We start from the raw sequence: 20,209 nt of genomic DNA on the forward strand, positions 1-20,209 counted from the left end.
ACCGGAAATTCCTACACTACCAGGCTTCCGGGTAGAATTATAATCCATGGGTGGCGCATAAGAATTTAGTTAGCATAATAATTATCTGGCAACAATAAAATATCTTAATAAAATTCATTTGAATGAAAATAACAAGGCAGAAATTCACCATTGGTATAAGGAGTGAATAGCTTATTGTCTTTCCACGGGCGCCGAGATTTTAAATTTTTACACTAAAACATTAACACCTTATTAAATAATATAAAACAGGATTTAAAATATCCAGGTAACAAAAAAACCTGGCCCATTTTGCACAAGAAGGATAGTCAGCTCTAAAGGCCCCACCACCAAAGGAAATTCATTAACCTAAATTATAAAAGTAAGCACGTCTTAAGTGGTTCTTGGGACAGGAACTGTTTTCATTATTGATTAATTTAAATATTTCAGATCCAAGAACCATGAAAATAAGAGACTGATGATGATGATATATATATCCTTTGAATCTACTTCCTCTTCCCTTGTGTAGTTCCACTGTTTCCTTTTTACTGTGGTCCTGAGGGGCTTTATTATATTCTGTAAACTATTCGATGTTAAGAGCCTCCCTCAAACTCCAGAGATGTGATCAAATAAATAATTGAAAATCACAAAACTTAAACCTGGCACCTGTTCTTCTCTCTTAAAGCTAGTAACTTCTGCCGGCCCTTTTCTTATCAGTCTGACTGACAGGACCTTTAATCCCATCACTTGTTCATTTAGCTAATCATCCAAATAAAAGCTGCATGTGAAGGCCTTTGCAGTGGCTTGCTCAATTTCAACACTATCCTCACACAAGCAGAACTACCATTAACATTACCATTCCCAAAGCATTATGACAAAGCTCAAATACTTAGTGCAAACATTTTTTATTAAATAGTGTGATCAACCTACATTATTTTACAAAACCTGAGCTTGATGTACTTGTCTGTCCTTGTCTCCCAGCTTGTAATTCTCATAGCACTCAAAAAATCAATTACAGTCAAGTGAAAAGATGTTTAATGCAAGAGTTCTGTGAGATATTTAACAGTATTCCTGAAATATGTACAAGTATACAGAATCCTGTATTTATATTTCTTTGAGGGTGAAATTGTATTACACAGTTGTAATGTTCATAACAGTACATTTTTTTGTGTTTGTCTAGAGTTTGTGTGGCTACAGTGTGTATGCAAAATAGCTAGGTAATTAAGCTGTTTATATGACAGACTTTCAGGAAAATTGATGCTCTGCCCAGGGTTATTGTTGATGATGTTTCCTCTGTCAAGAAAGGTCCCCAACTTGGTGTGGAAGGGCAGTGGTCATTGGACCACCATTGCAACTAGGTTTGTCTTTGCCTTTCATGAAGAAGGTTAGCAGCTCTCCTTTCCCTTTGACAAATATGGGCCCCCTTCGGATAAAGCGGAAACCATACTGTTTTAGGATGTCATAGCAAGCCTCCACCACCTGAGACCAGAAAAAGAAAGTTTAAATACAAGCATATGCCAAGAAACCAAGAGCAAAAATATAAAATGTTTCAGCCAGTTGCAAGAATGCTTTTGTGTGTGTGTGTGTTTGTGTGCTACCTGGATGTTCCCCATCACTCCTGTGGACTCCATTCTGCTGGCAACGTTGACTGTGTTGCCCCAGATGTCATAGTGAGGCTTACGAGCTCCAATCACTCCAGCGAGAACGCCCCCCTTGTTAAGACCTGAAGAGCATAAGCATGGAAAGATTAAGATGTTGTGACACACACAAATACAAACACAACTGGACAAACACTGACCGATCCGGAGCATGAAGTTGTTGAAGGATTGCTTGTTGAGGTTGTTGAGGGTGACTTTCATTGCCAGGGCAAAGTCCGCCAGATCAGAGAGGTGCTGCCAGCGCTCAATGAATGACTGGTCCTCTGGCTGTGGAATGAGAGCATTTATGTCTCATGATGATCATCATCACTATTAGCAGCTTTAGTGGAGATGGAACTGAGCAACAGCAGACTGTTAATGTTGGAACAAGGTTAATTTCTAAGATGAAAGCTATAAGACGTGCCACACCTTTCGGCTGCTGTAACCATTGGTGCTGCTCTCTGGGGTGAGTCCTGATGCAGCCATGTAGGTGCTCCCTATTGTCTTAATCTTAGTGATGCAGCGAAATTCGTCCCTGTCGAGTAACTGGTGGAGAAAATGGACAACACTTTTCAGGAAGTCACCATGCTGCCACATGAGTATACTACTGTTTAATGTAAATAGATGAAACCAGCTGTAAAATTGGTCCTCACACTGTCAAAGTCGGAGATTATCTCATTGAGAATCCTGAGACACTCCAGGCCTCCATTATTGATGCTCTCCTCGGTGTAGAAGTCAGAAAAGTTGGGGATAGATGCAAACATCACACCTATTTCATCATAGGACTGGCTGTAAAGTTCCTAAACGAATCATCAATTAAGATATTAGTGTGCTCTGATCTTATATTGCCCTTTTTCCTTTGAGGATGCTCATTATCACTGAATATTAGGCCCTATAAAATACTGATACGTAATAATACCACATACCACAAGATGGCACTGACAGACAATAAATAAATACCATCATTGTCTCAGCAGTAATGCGCGAATAGGTGAAATGCATTGTGCTGCTTAAGAGTGTCATGGTAAGTTGATTTAAGTTTCCAGGCTACACCTTGATTAAGATGTAGCCTAGAGGGGCTTTTAAATAGCATCATGGTGTTTGACAATATCCTTGTTTCTTCCTTTTTGACATTCCTTACTCAAGTCATTTTAGTTACTGCCTACAAAACATCCCCATTTGCGAGTGATACTGTAACTCACAGCAAACTCAAATGTACCTCATCTCTCTTCTTAGAGCCCAGAAAGTGTTTAGCCACATGTTCAGGCAGCATGTTGGTGACCAGTGCTTCATTCCAGCGTCGCATCTCAAACACTTTCTCCTTCTGGTCGTGGACACCAATCTTCCACAGAAACAGCTTCCTGGATTGACGCTCCAGCTGTATACACATACAGAGCAACACAAACTTTAAATCTGAGGGAGTTAGTAATTTGTTTCGAGAGAAGAATGTGCAATATGAATTTTGAGTGTTGATTTGCTCTGTTGGAGCCATCTTTCCAGGTTAAATGCTGATTTTCCAGGCCGTTTCTGACAGTTCAGCTAAATGTGTTTTGGAGAAAGTGACTTACGTGGCGAGCAAAGATATAGAAGCCAGTCATCATGATGATAATCATGATGGTCATGAGGTATTTGGATGGCACTGTAGATGTTCTAGAAACACAAAGACAATACTTTTACAAACACCAGCAAAGCATAGCAGAATACTTAATCGGAATCAATTATCTCCACGTTTATCACAATTATTTTCATGTACTCTTCATAAAAGTAGAAAAAACACTATACACTGATCTGTTTTGTCCATTTCTCACCTGTAAGAGGCAAACTGTACATAATCATACAGGTCATAAATGTCCCGCCAGCTGTAGATATTAACTGCTCCAGTTGCTGTGACAACCAGCACCATGAGGCCCAGCTGAATCAGATGACTGACTTGTACCAACATGGCTGTTGCAATGAGTGACATGACAGCCATGAAGCTGTAGTGCTTTGGGCTTTCAGCACAGCCTTGATAGCCCAGTGACTCCAAAACAGGGCCAGATGTGCTGTTGAAGACCCGGAGGGAAGGTGGTGCACAACTGAGCTGCAACATCAAAAAATATAAAATGAACGAGTAGTTTTCATTTCACAAGCAAGTTGCTGCGGTGTTTGTTTTACTTGTGAATACACAACAGCCGACATTTCTAGCAAGTGAGCAAGTGGTTGAAAACTGTAGATGATATCTATTACATTAAATTGGGTTCTGTGCCAGTAATAATTAAATTAGCATTTATTCATAAATGTACTTAATTCACTTCTTAATATTTTTTTAATAATCATAATAATAATCATCAATAATCATTTACACCCGCCCTGACCTGGAGACGGATAAGCAGTAGAAGACAAATTAATGAATGAATAATGAACTTGGCAAAATCATATTTACAATATAATCTGTAGACTTAATGCATGAAGCTTTGCAATGTTGATTTAGCTATTTGAAATATATATTTAGTATGTGTTGAGAAAATAATAATAATAAGAATAGTAAAATAGTAGACTGTAACTTCAAAATGACAGCTGAGACAAAAAAAATAGTTCATTTGGCATCCTGTCTTCCTGGCAGACCTTGAAGGCAGCAGTGTGTGTAACAGGCTGCTCCTGTGGGGCTGTGACAAATGAGCCAACAGGCAGTGAAACAGACAACTAATGGACCCCACTGGGAACATACGGTCAGACACACAAAAACCAATGATAGTCTGATGAGGGCAAAGTGGAAACACACAAATGGCAAGATGCATGCCCACTGAGACTGGATGATATGACAATATATAGTATACAAAGTTCACTACATTTGATTTTGGGACACTTTTACATCAACATACCTTTTTTTTTTTTTTTTTTTACAAAATATTTTTTCTTAAGGGTTATTATATATAATTATCTACACAGTGAGTGAAACAACATATTACTCATTCCTTACACTTGCACCCAAACTCAAACCCAGTGTATCAGAATGGTGTAATGCCTTGAAATCATACCATATCAGCGATCACAGCCATGGTTAGAACAAATATTGCTGCCATTGCCCACGTGTTTCTTGCCCACCTGGTGTGATCAATCCACATTGAGAAAGACACCAGCCTGCGAGAAAATATCTGTGGCAAACCAAAATCAATGTTATAAAAACTGAGAGTGCGCACTCATCAGGCCTAAGGAGTGACATGAAAGGTCATTTTTCAGTACCAGAGTTCCCTCTGGTAAATATGCACCTACATTGAAAAGGTTGCCACAATTAGTGAATATGAAAAATTGCACACTATCACTATCACTTCTGCTTCACATCAACACACCCATGGACCCTTTTTTGCTTTCTCACCCTGGGGAAGATGGCAGCCAGGGAGCACACTGTGAGGATTAGCAATAAAACCTCTCCTATTGCGAAAGTCACATAGTTCACAAACAACCTAGAAAAAGAAAACTCATTTTCAGTCACCTTCTAACAAGCTTTGCGTTAATTTTATTGATTAAAAGTTCTACATATGAACTCACTGTGGATCTATGAACACCTCCATGGCTGTGATGAATAGGAGCACTATCATTGAGCAGCAGAAGGCCGCTCCACTTCGCTTCTCCTTCTCAGAGGAGTAATGCTCCTCCAGCTTTCCATCCACAAAACGCAGCGATACAGGGTTGATCTGATGATCCTTCATTCTGAGGGACACAAGATGTTAGGCTGACAAAATTCTTTACTAACTCTAACATCATTCTAATGCTGATCCTCTTGACCCCTTTTGATTCATGCTATTTTCTTACATTTGTTGAGTTTCTCTCTCCAGCAGCTCCTGTTGTAGGCGTCTGTTGATCACTTGCTCCTCAACCATTTTATTTGTCTGAGATTGAGAAAAGAAGAGATCAGTCAAGAGTATAGTTTTCACGCAAGTTGAGATTTTTGAAAATGAAACAAGGTTATCAATACGCTCTTTCCCCACACCAAGCATTTAGTTTCAACATGACAATGAGAGACATTTATTCAGTTTACTTTAGTTCACCTCTTTTTTAGCCTCGGTGGGCGTCGACTGTGGTGAAGCCAGATTCCCATTGGTTACCATAGTGTTGATCAAGTTGTTTGAATTTCTTTTGCACGTGGTAGTGGGTTTCTAAGGGAGGATAAGGAGGAAAATCAGCCATTCATGAGACAAAAAAGTTGTGGATTTTATTTGTTTTTGGTTCAAGCAAACCTTTGACTTGTATGTTATTAATCTCTTCAGAACAAATGTGAATAGCACTTAAACCACTCACATTTTCACTGAGTCCTTTTGGCACCTGTTCAGGTACCAGAACCAGGTAAGTGTCGATGCCTTTCTCCAGCAGGTACTCGCATCTCTCGCCACCATTCCCCGGCTCCAGGTCAAATTCTCCATGCAGACTGTCTTTTGTAGTCTGGGAAATATGCACTCTCCTGTATAGCACACACACTGTTGAAAATTAAAAATGCATTCAAAAAAGTGACTGCTCACTATTACCTGTGTCGCCCTCTCACCCAGGAATCCCCCCAGACTCCATCTTATTGGCTACAGTGACATCTGTGGACCAAACGTCAAACTGCCACCTCTTCTGACCGAGCACTCCTCCTAGCACCGTGCCAGTGTGGACACCCACACGCATGTCCACGTCAGTTTTTGTTTTGTCTCGCACATACCTGGTAGAGGAGTGAACACAGAAGTTCTGGTCATAATCAGACAAAAATTACTTTTCCATCTTCTACTTCTTCCTACAAAATTATTTGGTTCTTTTTTTTCCCCAAATGCACACCTTTCATAAATTTGTCTAACTTGTCTTCCTGTCTTTTATTTCTCCGACAGACTTTTTTTGTGTACAGCATCCTAATCGTGAATTGTGAATCTTTCTTTCTGAAATATGAAACTAAAATCTTGACTTACGAGATGGCTTCTACCATGGCAAGCCCCATCATTATTGAGCAGGCAGCATGGTCTTCTCTGAAGTCAGGGAGACCACAGATACAATAGTAACAGTCACCAAGAATCTTAATCCTCAATTGGTGATGTTGCTGTGGAAAGAGGCCAAGACATGTAGATTCAAATCACATCTTAACAATACTTGATGTTTTAGAGGTTATTTTGCTTGAACTCAACAGAGCAATTTCAGTATCTGTCTATTTTACAGTCCACTCAGTTTAATTAACTTACATGGCCAATGTTTATTGCTTAACACAGTAACCAGTGTTAAGATCTGATTTAGGGATAAAGACAACTGAAATTCAAGAGTCACCCAAAGAATTTTGAGCCTCAGAAGCGAAGGAGGAGGATCTTTTTTAAGTAACAAATTTAAATGTTTATGGATTGGATGTTGAATTGAATGTTAAGCATTTGCTACAATGAGACACGAGAGGATGAAGTAAGCTAAGGGTTAGAAACTAAACGAAAGATAAAAATAAAGTAAAGACTACAAAGTTTATGCAATACGGCCCTTAACAGTTTTTTTCTCAAATTTGAGCTCAGCAGCATTAAAACAGATACTCACTGCTGCCAGTTTATCGAAACGTGCAAACAGTTCATTGAGCAGCTTCACAAGCTCCTGGGCACTGCAGGCTGAGGACAGCTGGGTGAAGCCCACAATGTCAGCGAACAGGATACTGCAGTGAAAGTGTACATGTTGCAATTCGACACAAAAGCAAAAACCTTCATCCTGATAGCAAAAAAATGCGATTTTGTGAAGCTGACCTGACGCTTTCATGGCGGTACATGTACATAGTGTTGAACTGCTGCTGCTGGACTTCTTTCTCATTGGCCTGGTTCTTCATGCCCTGCAGCATCTCATCAGCGATATGTTTGGGCAAGATAGACAGTAATAATTCCTCCTACATGGAGAAGCAGTTGAGGGAAAGGTGAGTTTTGCCATGTTCAGTTTTGACAGAAAGAATAAATTGCCCCATGTGTATCCAGCATCACAGAGGCAGTAAAGTTGTCCTCAAGAGACCCTGTCAACTGGTCTGATATGTTCTGGTTGGGCTGGTTTTATCTGCCGTCTGTCTGTCATGAGACTCCACTGAAAATACAGTTTGGGAATTCTACCTCTAGCCTTTCTTTCTGTCACTCCATCCCCACTTCACCATCTTTTCACCTACACAACTCTCACAGGTGTGCTTCCTTTTCACTGGCACTGCCATGACCATGAAGCGAGAGTAGATGAATTAAATGAATAAAAACAGGGTAAGTGACAGTATGAGACACAAAACTGGCTCTTCTGTGATAAAAACATAGTTTTGTAAACTGGCTTGTAGACAAAACTATCATTGCCAGTTAGATCACAATGGGACGGCTAAACATGAACTGATCATGCATTCATAACTAAGTTCAACCTGGGTCTTCTTTCTTTCAACTTCTTATATGATTGACACAAATAATATGGCCTAGTCATTTAAGATGATTAGCTTAAAAGCAGTTAAGACTATAAACCGCATTAGAAAAAGAGTAGCTGCAAAAAGAGGTCCTGTCTCCAAAAAAAACAACACAAGAAAAGAAATACAATAAGAGATTAAAATGGTGAATAAGAGTGAATTAAATGCAGGAAAACAAAAAGTCAAAACTTTAGCCTTTAGAATTCTTTGGAAATATGAGATTCTTTCTTTCCACAGCTTTGTTGAAGCTTGTATTGGTCGTCACAGAACTTAATGTGTCCCTGACGGTGTCTCCACTGGTGAAAACAACACCGCACTAATCAACCTATTAGTCCCACACTGTGCAATAACATGTCATAATTAGACAGCACGGGATGTTTTGTGCAGGTGTATTTTTGCACCCCGTGTAAGTGTCAGACCAAAATAAGAAAAATGTTTTATCTCATTAAGCAAAGGACGAATTCTTGCGTGTGTATGATTATGAATGCCCTGTTTACCTGCTGGGTGCTTTGCTCTTCTAGGGTGAGTTTGACCTCTAGTGACTGGCGCGCTTCCAGAAAAGCTGTTCTGTATTTCCTGTCTGCCATGTAGTAAGACATCACACCCACTGAGGCTGCACACAGGAACAGCATGATGTTGGCTAAAAGCTGAAGAGGAAGAGAGGTGTGTTTGTGTGTGCATGGGGTCATTTGACGTGAACTGTCACTTTGTGTCCATTGTCTGGAATGCAGTGTGGAGACAGATTCATCATGTTGCGTTACGAAGCTTGTCATTTCAGGATCAGATTTATTTAAGTGTCGACTTGAATGACTTTCAGCCGCAATATCTTAGCGCTTATCTTCTCTGCATCAAACTGAAGTACTGCAAACATTTTTTTCCGTATGAAATTTTCATTGGTTATATAGTCCATCTAACAGCTCAAATGTATGACAGAAAATTAGAAACAAACAGCCAACCTTATCATGTTGGTTTGACAAATAACTGAGAAAACTAGATCTATCAGATCTATTGTGGTTAAATATCAAGGGGAGTTCAAATCCCTCCCGATTTAAAAAACGATTCCCCATCTAACTTAGCTGAAATATGACGACATGCTTTTGTCACTTCAGTCTACCTGTCTCACTAACATGGGCCCCTGCAGGTTGGCATCAAACCTCTGGGCCACAATGACCCCCAACACCAGCGTGTGCGTCCCGCAGGAGAGGGCGGCCAGCAGCAGGAGCGGCACCAGGCTGAGCGGCAGCGTCAGGAAGCAGGAGAAGCTGAAGAAGGCCTGCCAGCCCGCCGAGTCGCTGGCGTGCGGGAAGGGCCCGTTGTAGAGCCCCAGGTAGCACAAAACGTGGACGGTGATCATCAGCCACAGGACGTACGGCACCGCTCCGCGCCACACGGCCGCCGCGGGCAGCTTCCGCAGCCAGCACGCCAGGCAGAGAGCGACGTCCGCCGCCAGCCCCGCGGCCGCGACCGCCACCATGGCCAGCTTGTCCCCGGTGTACACCACCGAGCACATGACGACGATGAAGCCGTTGAAGAGCGCCGCGAACAGCGCCAGCAGCGGCAGGTTGTCCTGCCTCTGGCGGCGGAAGTAGCTCTGGTAGAGCCGCTCCAGAGACTCGGGCGAGAAGGTGAGGCGGACGGCCCGCAGCAGGTAGCGGCTGCGACCGGACCGGAGCACGGCCACCTCCGGGTCACCGGGAGCCCGGCCCGCGTACTCCACAGACCGCTCCACATCCGTGCTGTGGGCCTGGTCCATGGACATGTTGATCTAAGGAAGGGGGTCCGCTTGACTCATATAATACTGTGTTAATATTCCTGACCTCCACAGAACGCCAAAACACACCGACCACCTGCCATTCCTCCCATTTTTGTGTGACATTTACATGATCAAGTTTTGAACTGTGCAAAGATTCATCCGTTTGAGTCAGTGCAGTAAATGATTCCACTCCAGGATGAAGAATTCACTTCCAACAACATAAATCCACCATGAAGAGTGTCTTACCTTTGGAGTTCAATGCCATGATCACACAATCTAATAATAAATCATCAGATTAGCAGTCTCCTGTCCACAGGCTGTTTCAGCATGAAAAACTTCTTGACGCCTCTTCTTGCGGCTGAAGTCCTGTTTGATCCCATGGCACACCTGCAGGACCCTGTGCCTCAGGCGGATATCCATTTGCGTGCAACATGTAATCTATCCTGAGACATTTACATGACCGATGTGTACATTCATATTTCTATTCATCCTTCTGAGCCGCCCACAACCTCATCTCTTCTACGATGGTCTTCTGACATCAGTCTTTGCTTCTTTTCTCTCCCTCCCCCTCCTTTTTCTAAACATCAGGTCCTCTGTTACTGTTGCTAAGATGAAACCAAAGTAACTGCCAGCCCGTGATCATGTCTTGGGAATTGTGGCAGGTGAGGTAGACAGCTAATTAGGAAATTATTTTCGTCTCTGGTGCGAAATGGCAATCAGCCCCATTGTTTCTGATACTGACGCTAATATGAGTTGAATACACCCTGTTAACATTTCTGACCTGCTTTATGTTACTCTGTTAGCCAGCAGGCTTTAGCACGTGTAAGATAAAGCAGGCTTGTTTTTTCTATGAAAGAAATCAGTAAATTTGAAAAGCTGCATATAATAAACTATATTTAAACAAATTCAATTTCCTTTACAGCTTTCATGTCAGTAATTCCTAGCAATAATGCAAGTATTAAAAATTAATTCACAAAATTACTCTATGTATACAAAGAAGGTGACTTCCGCATGGAAGAACAGACAAAATGTGAGAAAATCTGAAATCCTTTTATTATTACATTAGCACTTTGATTCAAAGCGGGTAACATTACTACAATCCAAAGAAATGAAGCCACTTAAAATATATCTTTGACACAGGGATGGCATTGTGAGTCCCGGACATGATTTGTCATTTATTTTTATGTTTGTCCTTGACATTGTTAGTGGGTTTTGTGCATTTATGTGTTTGGCAGCCAGCAGGACCCAGCGATTGAAACTCAGAGCCTGTCAGTCTCTGTGTGAACTTGTTGTCGGTGTTGATTTTCCTATCATGCCACTCAGAGTGCTTCCCAAAGCCAATGATACAGCCACCAAAACTCCCACAGTTCCCACTTTCCCCAGAGCTGCAGTGGCTAATGCTGCAGCCCCGAGTGCCCCAGCCCCAATAGGTGCGGCTGCTGCAGTGACTGTCTCCATGCCGATTCCTTTAATTAGCTCTGGCCCCGTGAGAAGACCCTTCTGAAGTTTCACCGGAGTGTGGAACGGGCTCTTTGGTGCACCCAGAACAAATGCCCCCACTGCAACAAGAGTGATGCTTATGAGCTCTGATGTTGTGAGTGGAGTTTGAGTCAGGGCTACACCTCGTATGGCCAGAACTGCACCAATGGCAACAGAGGCTAAAACTGTCAAAGTTGAATTTCTAGACCCGAATGCTTGTCTTGCGGCAACACTTGCGGCTCCAAGCGACACCCCTGCTGCCGTGACGGCCCCAAGCGTTCCCCCCATGCTGCAGCGGGGCTCGAGGGAACAGCTTGATTGCAAAATAGCTCTCAAGGACACTGATGATATTATAGCTGCTCCCACAGCGACATTTCCAGCCATCTCTGGCCCAAGCCCAACCATTGCCACTGTTCCCAGACCAGCACCCAGCAGCCCTGCGGACAGAAAGGCCACCCAAAGGACTGACTGCAGCATCGACACCACCTCTGCCTCCAATTCTACTCTTGCCTGACCTGTCATTAAACCTATTGTAAATCCCATTATCCCCACAAAAACACAGTAGAAGAATATCCTCTCCAGCAGTCTGCACCCAGATCTTTGTGTCAGCTTCTCTGTTAGGGCCTTTCTTAGGGCACAGAGGAAACTGATGGTCAAGCCAGTGATGAAGAGTCCGACTATGATGCCCATCCTTCCATAGATGACACTGGTGTACAGAGTTGTGAAGATGATAAGCAGAGCTGTGGTCATGTCGCTAATGTTGGAGTAGGAGTAGACACCGAGCACAAGAATGGCTTGGGCCGTGATGTAGAGCCACAGTGGAACGATGCCTGCTATCACTCCAATGGCGACAGCGCCCACCACGACAGAAGCTGCTGTCGAGGCCTGCTCTATCCATCGTGATTCCACCCCAGCTTTGTTTAACAGTTTCAACACCGTGGCTGTGAGGAGAAAACCGCTTCCCAGAGAAATGAGCACTGAGGTGAATACGAGGCATGCCGTCACTACCGCGACAGCTGTTGAGCTGGTTCGACCAGCAGCCAGCATTGCAGCGTTCCACAGGAAGCCATCTTTAGTCAACGTGGGCTCAATCGCAAATGATGCAGCTTCTCCAAAAGCAAAACCAGCTGCTGCACTTTTGAGAAGTGTTGAGGCCACGCCAAAAACACCTGGGAGGGATAAAGATTCAGGATAGGGTTGAGCAGGTTCTACTTTTCACCACTGGTTCATAGTAATGTAAAGGAAAGTGCTTTCCCCAATCATGCAAAAGTTTAGTGACTACAGGTATTTCTGGGGCATTTTTTTGGTTTTTATTAATGAATTGATTACAGAAAATGAATTGAGAGCAGCTCACGGTTATCACTTTAAATTCCAACAGTTTGCAAGTTGGCATAAACTCAGTAATTTACATTGCCTTAGCCTGAACTAGTGGTGTTGCATTTGAAAGATTTAATACACTACTCCACACGTGCTACTGTCACTTTAATAGGAAAGTGAAACCACTTTAACAGAAACTTAAAACCAGGAAGTTCGTCCGAGCTACAGCAAGAACAAGAAACATTTTCAACAGACCATGCCAGTAATATTCACACTTTTACTCATGTGTCAGGGCTGCTGATTCTCTGCAAGACCACTAATTCGTGCTGTGCGTCTAATCTGACTTATTCTAAGTATCAGGTTTTTGATTAACTCCAACTTTCAGATTCTGATCAAGAAAGAATATTTTGAGTCTACTATATCAGCATTTGGAAACAGCTGTGTTCAAGTCAGATGTGCATTTATTCCATGAATGTAATGTGTGTTCTTACCCAGGCTTTCGTCGGTCATGGCTCTCTGTGGCAGTGGAACTCAAAAGCTCCACCTTCCTTCCTGTTTGGCACGTGTAACCCCCAGTGGGCAGAGCTATCTAGTGAGTTTTGGTTGCTCTGGTCTGACAGTGTTAGATTGACATATTATTTCAGGTTATATGCACGTGTAAAAACTTATTGATATTGAGCTGATCTCCAAAAAAGTTCAAGTTAAGGAACAGAATAATTTCAGGAAATTATCATGTCTGCAGGATTTGTAGTTAGCAACTCACACATTATGGATTCACAACCACAAAGTATTCAGAGCAGTTACTGATTTAAGTTTTTTTTTTTTTTTTTTTTTTAAATATTAAATATACAAGATAAATAAACTAAATTCATGTTATGTGAGCAGGATGAAACCCGCTGTATCAGTGGACATGGCCTGGCTTTTCCATGTCTTACTGCGCCTCCTACTGGATGCCTTTAATTAGTTGCTGTGGACCCTGTGAGGAGTCTCTTAAATAGTAGAAAACATATGAAAGACCCCGGGAAGAAGTAAATGTTCTTTTCAGCAATAAATATCTGTCATCTTATTGTAATAAAAATAAGAGATGCAAACCATGATGGTCATGAATAGTGTCATCCATTTCACAACCTGGCAGCAGGCAGCTGCATATGAGCATATGGGCTTACAAACATCACTGGATTACACTAAAATGATCAAATTTGGGTTTTAAGTTGTCTGTAAGAGGATTTATGGATTTGTTGTTCTTATTGATTTGTATTGCATTGACAAGCTCTGCAAGTCAACAGTTTAGCCCAATGTTAAATGGGCTAAACCTCAATAATGAGAAATGGCAGTATAGTCTTTTCTCTTTCTTTCTCTTCAGGAATGCATTTGCTTCTTTTTGTGGCCACTTTTGCTCTCAAAAATGGCCTGATGAGGACCCCTCCCACGGGCAGGATGCCATGGGAACAATTCCGCTGTAATGTTGACCACGCACACAACCTACAAAACTGCATTAAGTGAGTAAACAATTGAGAAGCTATAATTTAGAATTGAGTTGTCTAAGTAGGATTCAGTTGACTTTGTTTTCTTAAGATGCTGCTTTTTATTATTTGCGGCCTCTCATTTATTTTTTTATTTTTTTCATTTAAATAAGGTAATCTGCAACATTCAGTTTCTGAATAAAATAGTATGTGATCCATCAATTAGATGACTGAATATATATATATGCAACTTTGAAGCATAGTTATAGTTTCAAAGAATACTCCACGTTTCCTTTAAAATGATAATGAATGTTACTCAATTTTGCTTTAAGGTTTTCAATGGATGCAACTCAAATGGAACAAAAATACTCACCATTTATTGGAGGTTTTTGAGTTGTGTAATACTCTCTTTTCATCCACCTTTTTACCATGGCATTTCCTCTGGCTGAATAGATTCAATAGCAAGTTGTTGTGTCCAGTTGACATCCACTACAGAGCAGAACTAAAAGCCATTTATCGGCCATCTGATACCAGTGCCCCCTTGATTGGTTATTGGAGAAACCTTTATCAGTTTGCCATTAATCAACTTGCTGATTCCTTGTTAAAACTGAGAGGCCTGTCTCGAGGGACACATTCAGTTCCAGGATGTAATCTGAAACCCTGAAGCAGAACTGTCTTTAGGGGATTTTCCACCACCTGGCAACCTAAAGTTTCCAGCTGAGCTGTGAAGCACTGAGTAAGTATTTTATCAGCTGCTCCTGTTTGTCTAAGACGGCAAATGTTAGTCGAATCGATCTAATTCGAGTAACTCTGAGGCCATAAGGAGAGAAGCTACCAAAGGAAAGCAGGTAAGGTGAGTAAAAAAAACAACAACAACGCAGAGCGGAACACATGCGGATCTGTCTCCCCGGCATCCTGTTGTTGGTCAGCTGACAGACCTGTCACATGACCATCGCTTCCTGCTTTCTCCCTTTCACACCCGGCAGTTACAGTTTAGTTTAGTAACGCACATTTTCCGTTTAAGGAACCGAGCTTGACGAAGGAGACCCGCAGAGATCCGGAGTCAGGGAGCCTCAGCTTAAAGGCAGCCTCCGATCCTCCATCAGCTCCTCCATCAGCTCCTCCGGACAGTCCCTCAGTCACAGTGAGTCTCTCTGTGCTTTCAGCAACCGTGTCTGGACTGCATTAAAAACCTGTCTTTATATGCTTTTTTAAAGATTAAATCCTCATTGTTTAGCAGATTGTTTTGCATTGTCCATGAATGAGCATGAAAACGAAAGAAAAAGAACCCATTAAGTATCAACATACACAAATATTCCAGTAAACATAAAAAATATCTATATTCAGCTAAATGCACTGCACTCTAGCTTCATGTGTTTTTATCAAAAGTGCTTTTGCAGTGCACTGATATTTCAGTTAAAGTCAATCAAAATCAAATCAAATTATAACTGTCACATCAGGCACTGTACATGTAGAGCAGGTCAAGAGCAAAGTCTTTCTGCAGTCGGGAGAAGTCAGCTGGCTGCCTGTTGTTGACCTGTCTGTCACATGAAAAGTCTCTGTGTGAGAGATGTAATGATGCTGTAAATCTGTTCCCTTATGTGCCGTTTGTTTGCTCCATAGGGATGCCCTCGGCCCTACTTGTATTGGCCTCTGTGCTTACCGTCACCACCGTGGCCCTCGACAATGGACTGATGAGGACCCCTCCCATGGGCTGGTTGGCATGGGAACGATTCCGCTGTGATATCGATTGTGAACAAGACCCCAAGAACTGCATAAGGCAAGTCAAACATGCTGCTACATTAATATTCTCTGTTGCGTGCTTGAATTCTTTTTACTTTCTTTTCCTGTGTGGTTGTCTGTAATTGCTTTTATATGACAATTGCCATAACTTGTCTGACTAACTTGGACTACTATCCAGCTGATTGCTTTTGTGTTGACTGTCAAATCACTTTGTAACTTGGTGCAGTATAAACAGTTATTTTAGCAGAAGAACCTGAGAAAAGTCTGTTAGTGGGTGTGCCACTCTGGAAGGGAAACCAGTTTTGTGGGAACCAAAACAATAGTTGGTCAACTGATCTCTGTAATGTACACCGAACTATGTGAATTTTTAAGAGATGAAACATTGTGATTTAGATATGATCTTGATAAAGCCACATACATACATACATACTTCTAATGAGACCTTTTTGTCTTTCTCCCAGTGAGAAACTCTTCATTGACATGGCAGACAGACTCTCAGAGGATGGCTGGAGGGAACTTGGCTACGTCTATGTGAACATAGATGACTGCTGGTCCTCCATGGAGAGAGATAAGCAGGGGAGACTGCAGCCTGACCCAAAAAGGTTGGGGATACACATACACATGCTCACAGTGACCGACACGCACCCAAACACGTGACATCTGTCACTTATAAACTTATGAGTCAATCAAGCTGTCGAGCAGGTGTGGCAATGTGGCGGCCATGTGATCATATGGCTAAAGCTGTGATTCCTAACTGCTGTGCTGCGAGAAATCAGCAGGTGTGTTGTGGAAGATTATCCAGTTTCACCTGCTTGGTACTAAGGTTTAAAGTATCAATCAGTAACCAGTTTTACAGCAGGAGCATGTATTATACCACATGCAGCATCAGATACATCAGTTTATTAAGAGTTACAAACACACTGCAGCCATCACCTTCCATAAAAAAAATGGAAGTGAAAACAGGTCATGAGCAAAAACTTTTTTTTTTTTTTTTTTTTAAGTTAAGCTGTGGTCATCATAAAAAAAACAACTGCATGGTTTTATCATTTCGAACTTCACTATTTGATTGAAAAGCTGTATGTATGTATGTATGTATGTATGTATGTATGAGTGTGTGTATGTATGTATGTGAATACTGGAAAGACACAATTTACTGTATGTGGTAGCAAAATTTGATGTTTGTATGTTTGTTTATGTTAAAAAAAAAGTTTTTTTTTATTTGTGCAAATTGATATTATATACCATTTTCTCTTTTTAACTCTTTTCTCAGATTCCCAGGAGGCATCCAAAAGTTGGCACGCTACATGCATGACAGAGGTCTAAAGCTGGGGATCTATGGGGACATGGGCACACACACCTGTGGGGGCTACCCTGGCACGCCACTGGACAAGATCAAGATAGATGCTCAGACCTTTGCTGACTGGGAGGTGGACATGCTTAAATTTGATGGCTGTTATTCGAACAGCATCGAGCAGGCACAGGGTGAGTGCAGGGTTTTTCACTGGCAGATATTAAAATGCTTTGTATTTGATCTGATCTGTGTGCCTCTGTTGGACAGGCTATCCTCTCATGTCAAAGGCTTTAAATGCTACAGGCCGTCCCATTGGCTACTCCTGCAGCTGGCCTGCTTACCAGGGTGGGCTACCACCAAAGGTATAATCAGGGCTTATTCAGTTTAAAATCATAGTCTTGAGAAAAATCAGGTCATGGAAAACTTTTTTCTTCCAGTGTAAGACTTTTTTTTTTTTTTGGACAATTAAGTTGCTGTACTTTATTTTAAATTTTTTGCCAATAACAACATGATCCATATTTTCAGGTAAACTACACTCAGCTTGGTGAAATCTGCAATCTGTGGCGCAACTACGGAGATATCCAGGACTCATGGGACAGCGTCATGAGCATTGTTGACTGGTTCTTTGAAAATCAGGATGTTCTGACACCTGCAGCTGGACCTGGAAGATGGAATGATCCTGACATGGTAATAATAATTATTTAATCATCATTATATTAGCTGTTAGTGAAGTTTCAAAACAGCATTCATCCAAGTTTAAATGAAGGGCAAAACATTGGCTGACATTGTAAAATTTTACAGTTTTTGGTCATCTTCCTCAGTTGTCTGTTTTTCATCTCCATAGCTGATTATTGGCAACTTTGGACTCAGCATGGATCAGTCCCGTAGTCAAATGGCTCTGTGGGCGATCATGGCTGCTCCCCTCTTCATGTCCAATGACCTGCGGACAATCAACAGTGGGGCCCGCAACATCCTTCAGAACAAAATGGCCATCGGTATTAACCAGGACCCTATGGGCATTCAGGGAAGACGGATTTTAAAGGTGAAATTATTTCGATTTTTTTTTTTTTTTTTTTTACTCCTTTCTGTCTTTGGCTGTTTACACGTTTGTCTGTTTATTCACTTCTGTTCATCCATTTCTTTCTGCCAGGAGAAAAGTGGCATTGAGGTGTTCTGGCGGCCCTTGTCAAAAAATGCCAGTGCCTTGGTGTTCTTCAGTCGTCGTAATGACATGCCTTACCGCTACCAGACTTCACTGAGGAAACTCAGCTACACAACTGGCAGCTACAAGGTATGCCTGCAAAAGCCTTTATAGACAGCGAGATGATGTTCCCATTTGATACTGACACAGGTATCTGTTGAGCCATTATACTTAGATAATGATGTTTCATCCAGATAGATAATTATTCGTCTTTTTTTTTATTTATTTTTTTTTATTATTATTCTGAGGATAGAAAGCTGTTCACTGCAACACAGACTCAGACTTACCTTCAGTATTCCCAGTTATTATTTTTTGAATCGATCAACTTGCTTTAAGAACATTATTTCCAGCAGTGTCACTGACTGTGCTGCCAGTTAAACTTAATTAGCCATTAAATGACTATTGGGAATTCGACTGCCATTCAAGATTTGGATTAAAAGAAACCAGGTTGTCTGTATAGAGGTGCCAAGCTTTGGTGGAGCAGGTTTCAGGTGCATTTCTTAAATAAAAAAGAGATGCCTGTCTTTAGTTTATGTTATGTTTTTATGACTATTATAATAAAAAAAAATACTAATACTAATATTATACAATATATTATACAATATAATGTAATATTTAAACCTTGTGCTACACAGATATTTGATGTCTTCACTGACAAGTCCATGGTGCTGAAGGACTCCACTGACTTTGTGGTGTCAGTGAACCCCACAGGTGTGGTAATGTGGTATGTCTCTGCGCCTGCAAAATTCAACCTCCGTCAGTTCTACAGAGGTGGCAGACTCCAGGGACCTGCCCACAATGACAATGATGAAAACTCCATTCCTTATGTCCTCCTCTGAATGTGCACTGTCTGACCTTCATCATCTAGTTATCAGAGAGTCTGGCCTCGGCATTGTGGCTATTTACTGAGACACATCACACAGTCTATACGACTCCCCATGAAGTGCCAAGGGCTAAAAGGAGTTATCATTGTTTCAAGTAATGAAATCACTCTAAGCACTGTGAGAAACATCATCTAAAATTCTTTGTGATCCTTCTCTAAAATTTTACACTTTACACTCAGCTCTGATCAAGAAAAATGATACTGATATGGAGCTCACATGAAGTGTTACTGTGCTCCCCACAGAACATGAGAGCGAGTCTGTGTCTTGTCTTAAGCTATTCCAAATAAAAACAGGGATTTTAAAGACCAGTTTTTCAGAAGAATGTTTACATTTCTATCGTGCTTTGCAGTTTTGCTTTGAATGTGTTAATTTAAATAAATAGGATTCAGTTTAAAAAAATTTTTTTTAATTCATTTTAAAGATTACTTACTAGTACTACCTAATCAGATCGGGGAGCTGCTCTGGGAGGGATAATAATATGATGTGACCTTAACCCAAAAATATCCAATAACACCGAGTTAGTTTCCATAAGATAACTGACTCCTCTTCCAGCTGTCAATCAATTAGGATGTGATCTATACGTCTCACTTCATCTTCTATTATAACTTAATAGACATTACAACATATTTCTGGAAAGGAATTAATACTCTGTTGTTAACTAGCTCAAGGTGTTTTAAAGTTGGAGCTCTGTTTTGTGGTTGAATTATCATTCCAATATTTCTTTCTTTTGTTATATTTTTTTTATTTGTATATAGGATTTTGTGATCACTTTTGTCTCAAATAATCTGGAATTCTTCATTTGTAACTATAACATAGATCAATAGAAATAAAAATGAAAGCAGCTTTGAGTTTTTTATAGACTGACCATTGTGCCTAACTCAGAGATTTCGTTTGACAGTGAGGGAGAATTTATTAGGCCCACATGCATATTGAGCCAGTAGAGGTCAGTGCTGTCTATGTTGTGCATAAATGTGGTGACACAAGCCTTTCAGTCCTGTCTGTTGCCAAAAAATGCACCTGCCGAACAACACAAGGACAGTCAGCCCATTCGGCTTAGTCTGCTATCTC

The 20,209-nt window shown here is 41.3% G+C and overlaps 2 protein-coding genes across 4 annotated transcripts; one reads left to right on the top strand and one right to left on the bottom strand.

Annotated features, from left to right (window-relative positions):
- Nucleotides 1–878: 878 nt before the first annotated feature.
- LOC115037368 (adenylate cyclase type 3-like) lies at nt 879–15,282 on the bottom strand. The gene is made up of 22 exons (XM_029495849.1): nt 14,396–15,282; nt 13,051–13,172; nt 9,125–12,411; nt 8,508–8,657; nt 7,334–7,470; nt 7,134–7,245; nt 6,533–6,660; nt 6,133–6,291; nt 5,892–6,051; nt 5,642–5,749; nt 5,406–5,482; nt 5,142–5,303; nt 4,969–5,056; nt 4,631–4,747; nt 3,422–3,693; nt 3,182–3,263; nt 2,833–2,991; nt 2,267–2,413; nt 2,043–2,159; nt 1,775–1,901; nt 1,575–1,699; nt 879–1,455 (listed from the first exon to the last, which is right to left on the bottom strand). Exons 3-22 carry the CDS (start codon nt 9,767–9,769, stop codon nt 1,273–1,275), a joined length of 3,255 nt encoding a protein of 1,084 aa, XP_029351709.1. The 5' UTR covers nt 9,770–12,411; nt 13,051–13,172; nt 14,396–15,282; the 3' UTR covers nt 879–1,272.
- Nucleotides 12,771–20,001, top strand: naga (N-acetylgalactosaminidase, alpha). Of its 3 annotated transcripts, XM_029495850.1 has the most exons (12): nt 12,771–12,887; nt 13,055–13,151; nt 13,923–14,058; nt 15,047–15,166; nt 15,646–15,802; nt 16,227–16,367; nt 17,036–17,247; nt 17,324–17,418; nt 17,582–17,743; nt 17,901–18,098; nt 18,207–18,347; nt 18,893–20,001. In XM_029495850.1, the coding sequence occupies exons 3-12, from the start codon at nt 14,022–14,024 to the stop codon at nt 19,094–19,096; spliced, it is 1,467 nt and encodes a 488-aa protein (XP_029351710.1). In that variant the 5' UTR covers nt 12,771–12,887; nt 13,055–13,151; nt 13,923–14,021; the 3' UTR covers nt 19,097–20,001. The 3 variants fall into 3 exon arrangements, with proteins under 3 accessions (XP_029351710.1, XP_029351712.1, XP_029351711.1); XM_029495852.1 differs by lacking the exons at nt 12,771–12,887; nt 13,055–13,151; nt 13,923–14,058 and adding an exon at nt 14,740–14,758; XM_029495851.1 differs by lacking the exons at nt 12,771–12,887; nt 13,055–13,151; nt 13,923–14,058 and adding an exon at nt 14,850–14,875.
- Nucleotides 20,002–20,209: the final 208 nt, after the last annotated feature.

Source organism: Echeneis naucrates, chromosome 24, assembly GCF_900963305.1.
Source record: "Echeneis naucrates chromosome 24, fEcheNa1.1, whole genome shotgun sequence".
NCBI lineage: Eukaryota > Metazoa > Chordata > Actinopteri > Carangiformes > Echeneidae > Echeneis > Echeneis naucrates.

Coding starts and splice junctions, on each gene's coding strand:
- LOC115037368 (XM_029495849.1), bottom strand. CDS start 9,769: ATGTCCATGGACCAGGCCCACAGCACGGATGTGGAGCGGTCTGTGGAG. Junction 8,658..9,124: donor GGCCCATGTTAGTGAGACAG/GTAGACTGAAGT, acceptor CTTCCTCTTCAG/CTTTTAGCCAACATCATGCT. Junction 6,661..7,133: donor GTTTCGATAAACTGGCAGCA/GTGAGTATCTGT, acceptor CTCTTTCCACAG/CAACATCACCAATTGAGGAT.
- naga (XM_029495850.1), top strand. CDS start 14,022: ATGTTGACCACGCACACAACCTACAAAACTGCATTAA. Junction 17,419..17,581: donor AGGGTGGGCTACCACCAAAG/GTATAATCAGGG, acceptor CCATATTTTCAG/GTAAACTACACTCAGCTTGG. Junction 17,744..17,900: donor GATGGAATGATCCTGACATG/GTAATAATAATT, acceptor TCATCTCCATAG/CTGATTATTGGCAACTTTGG.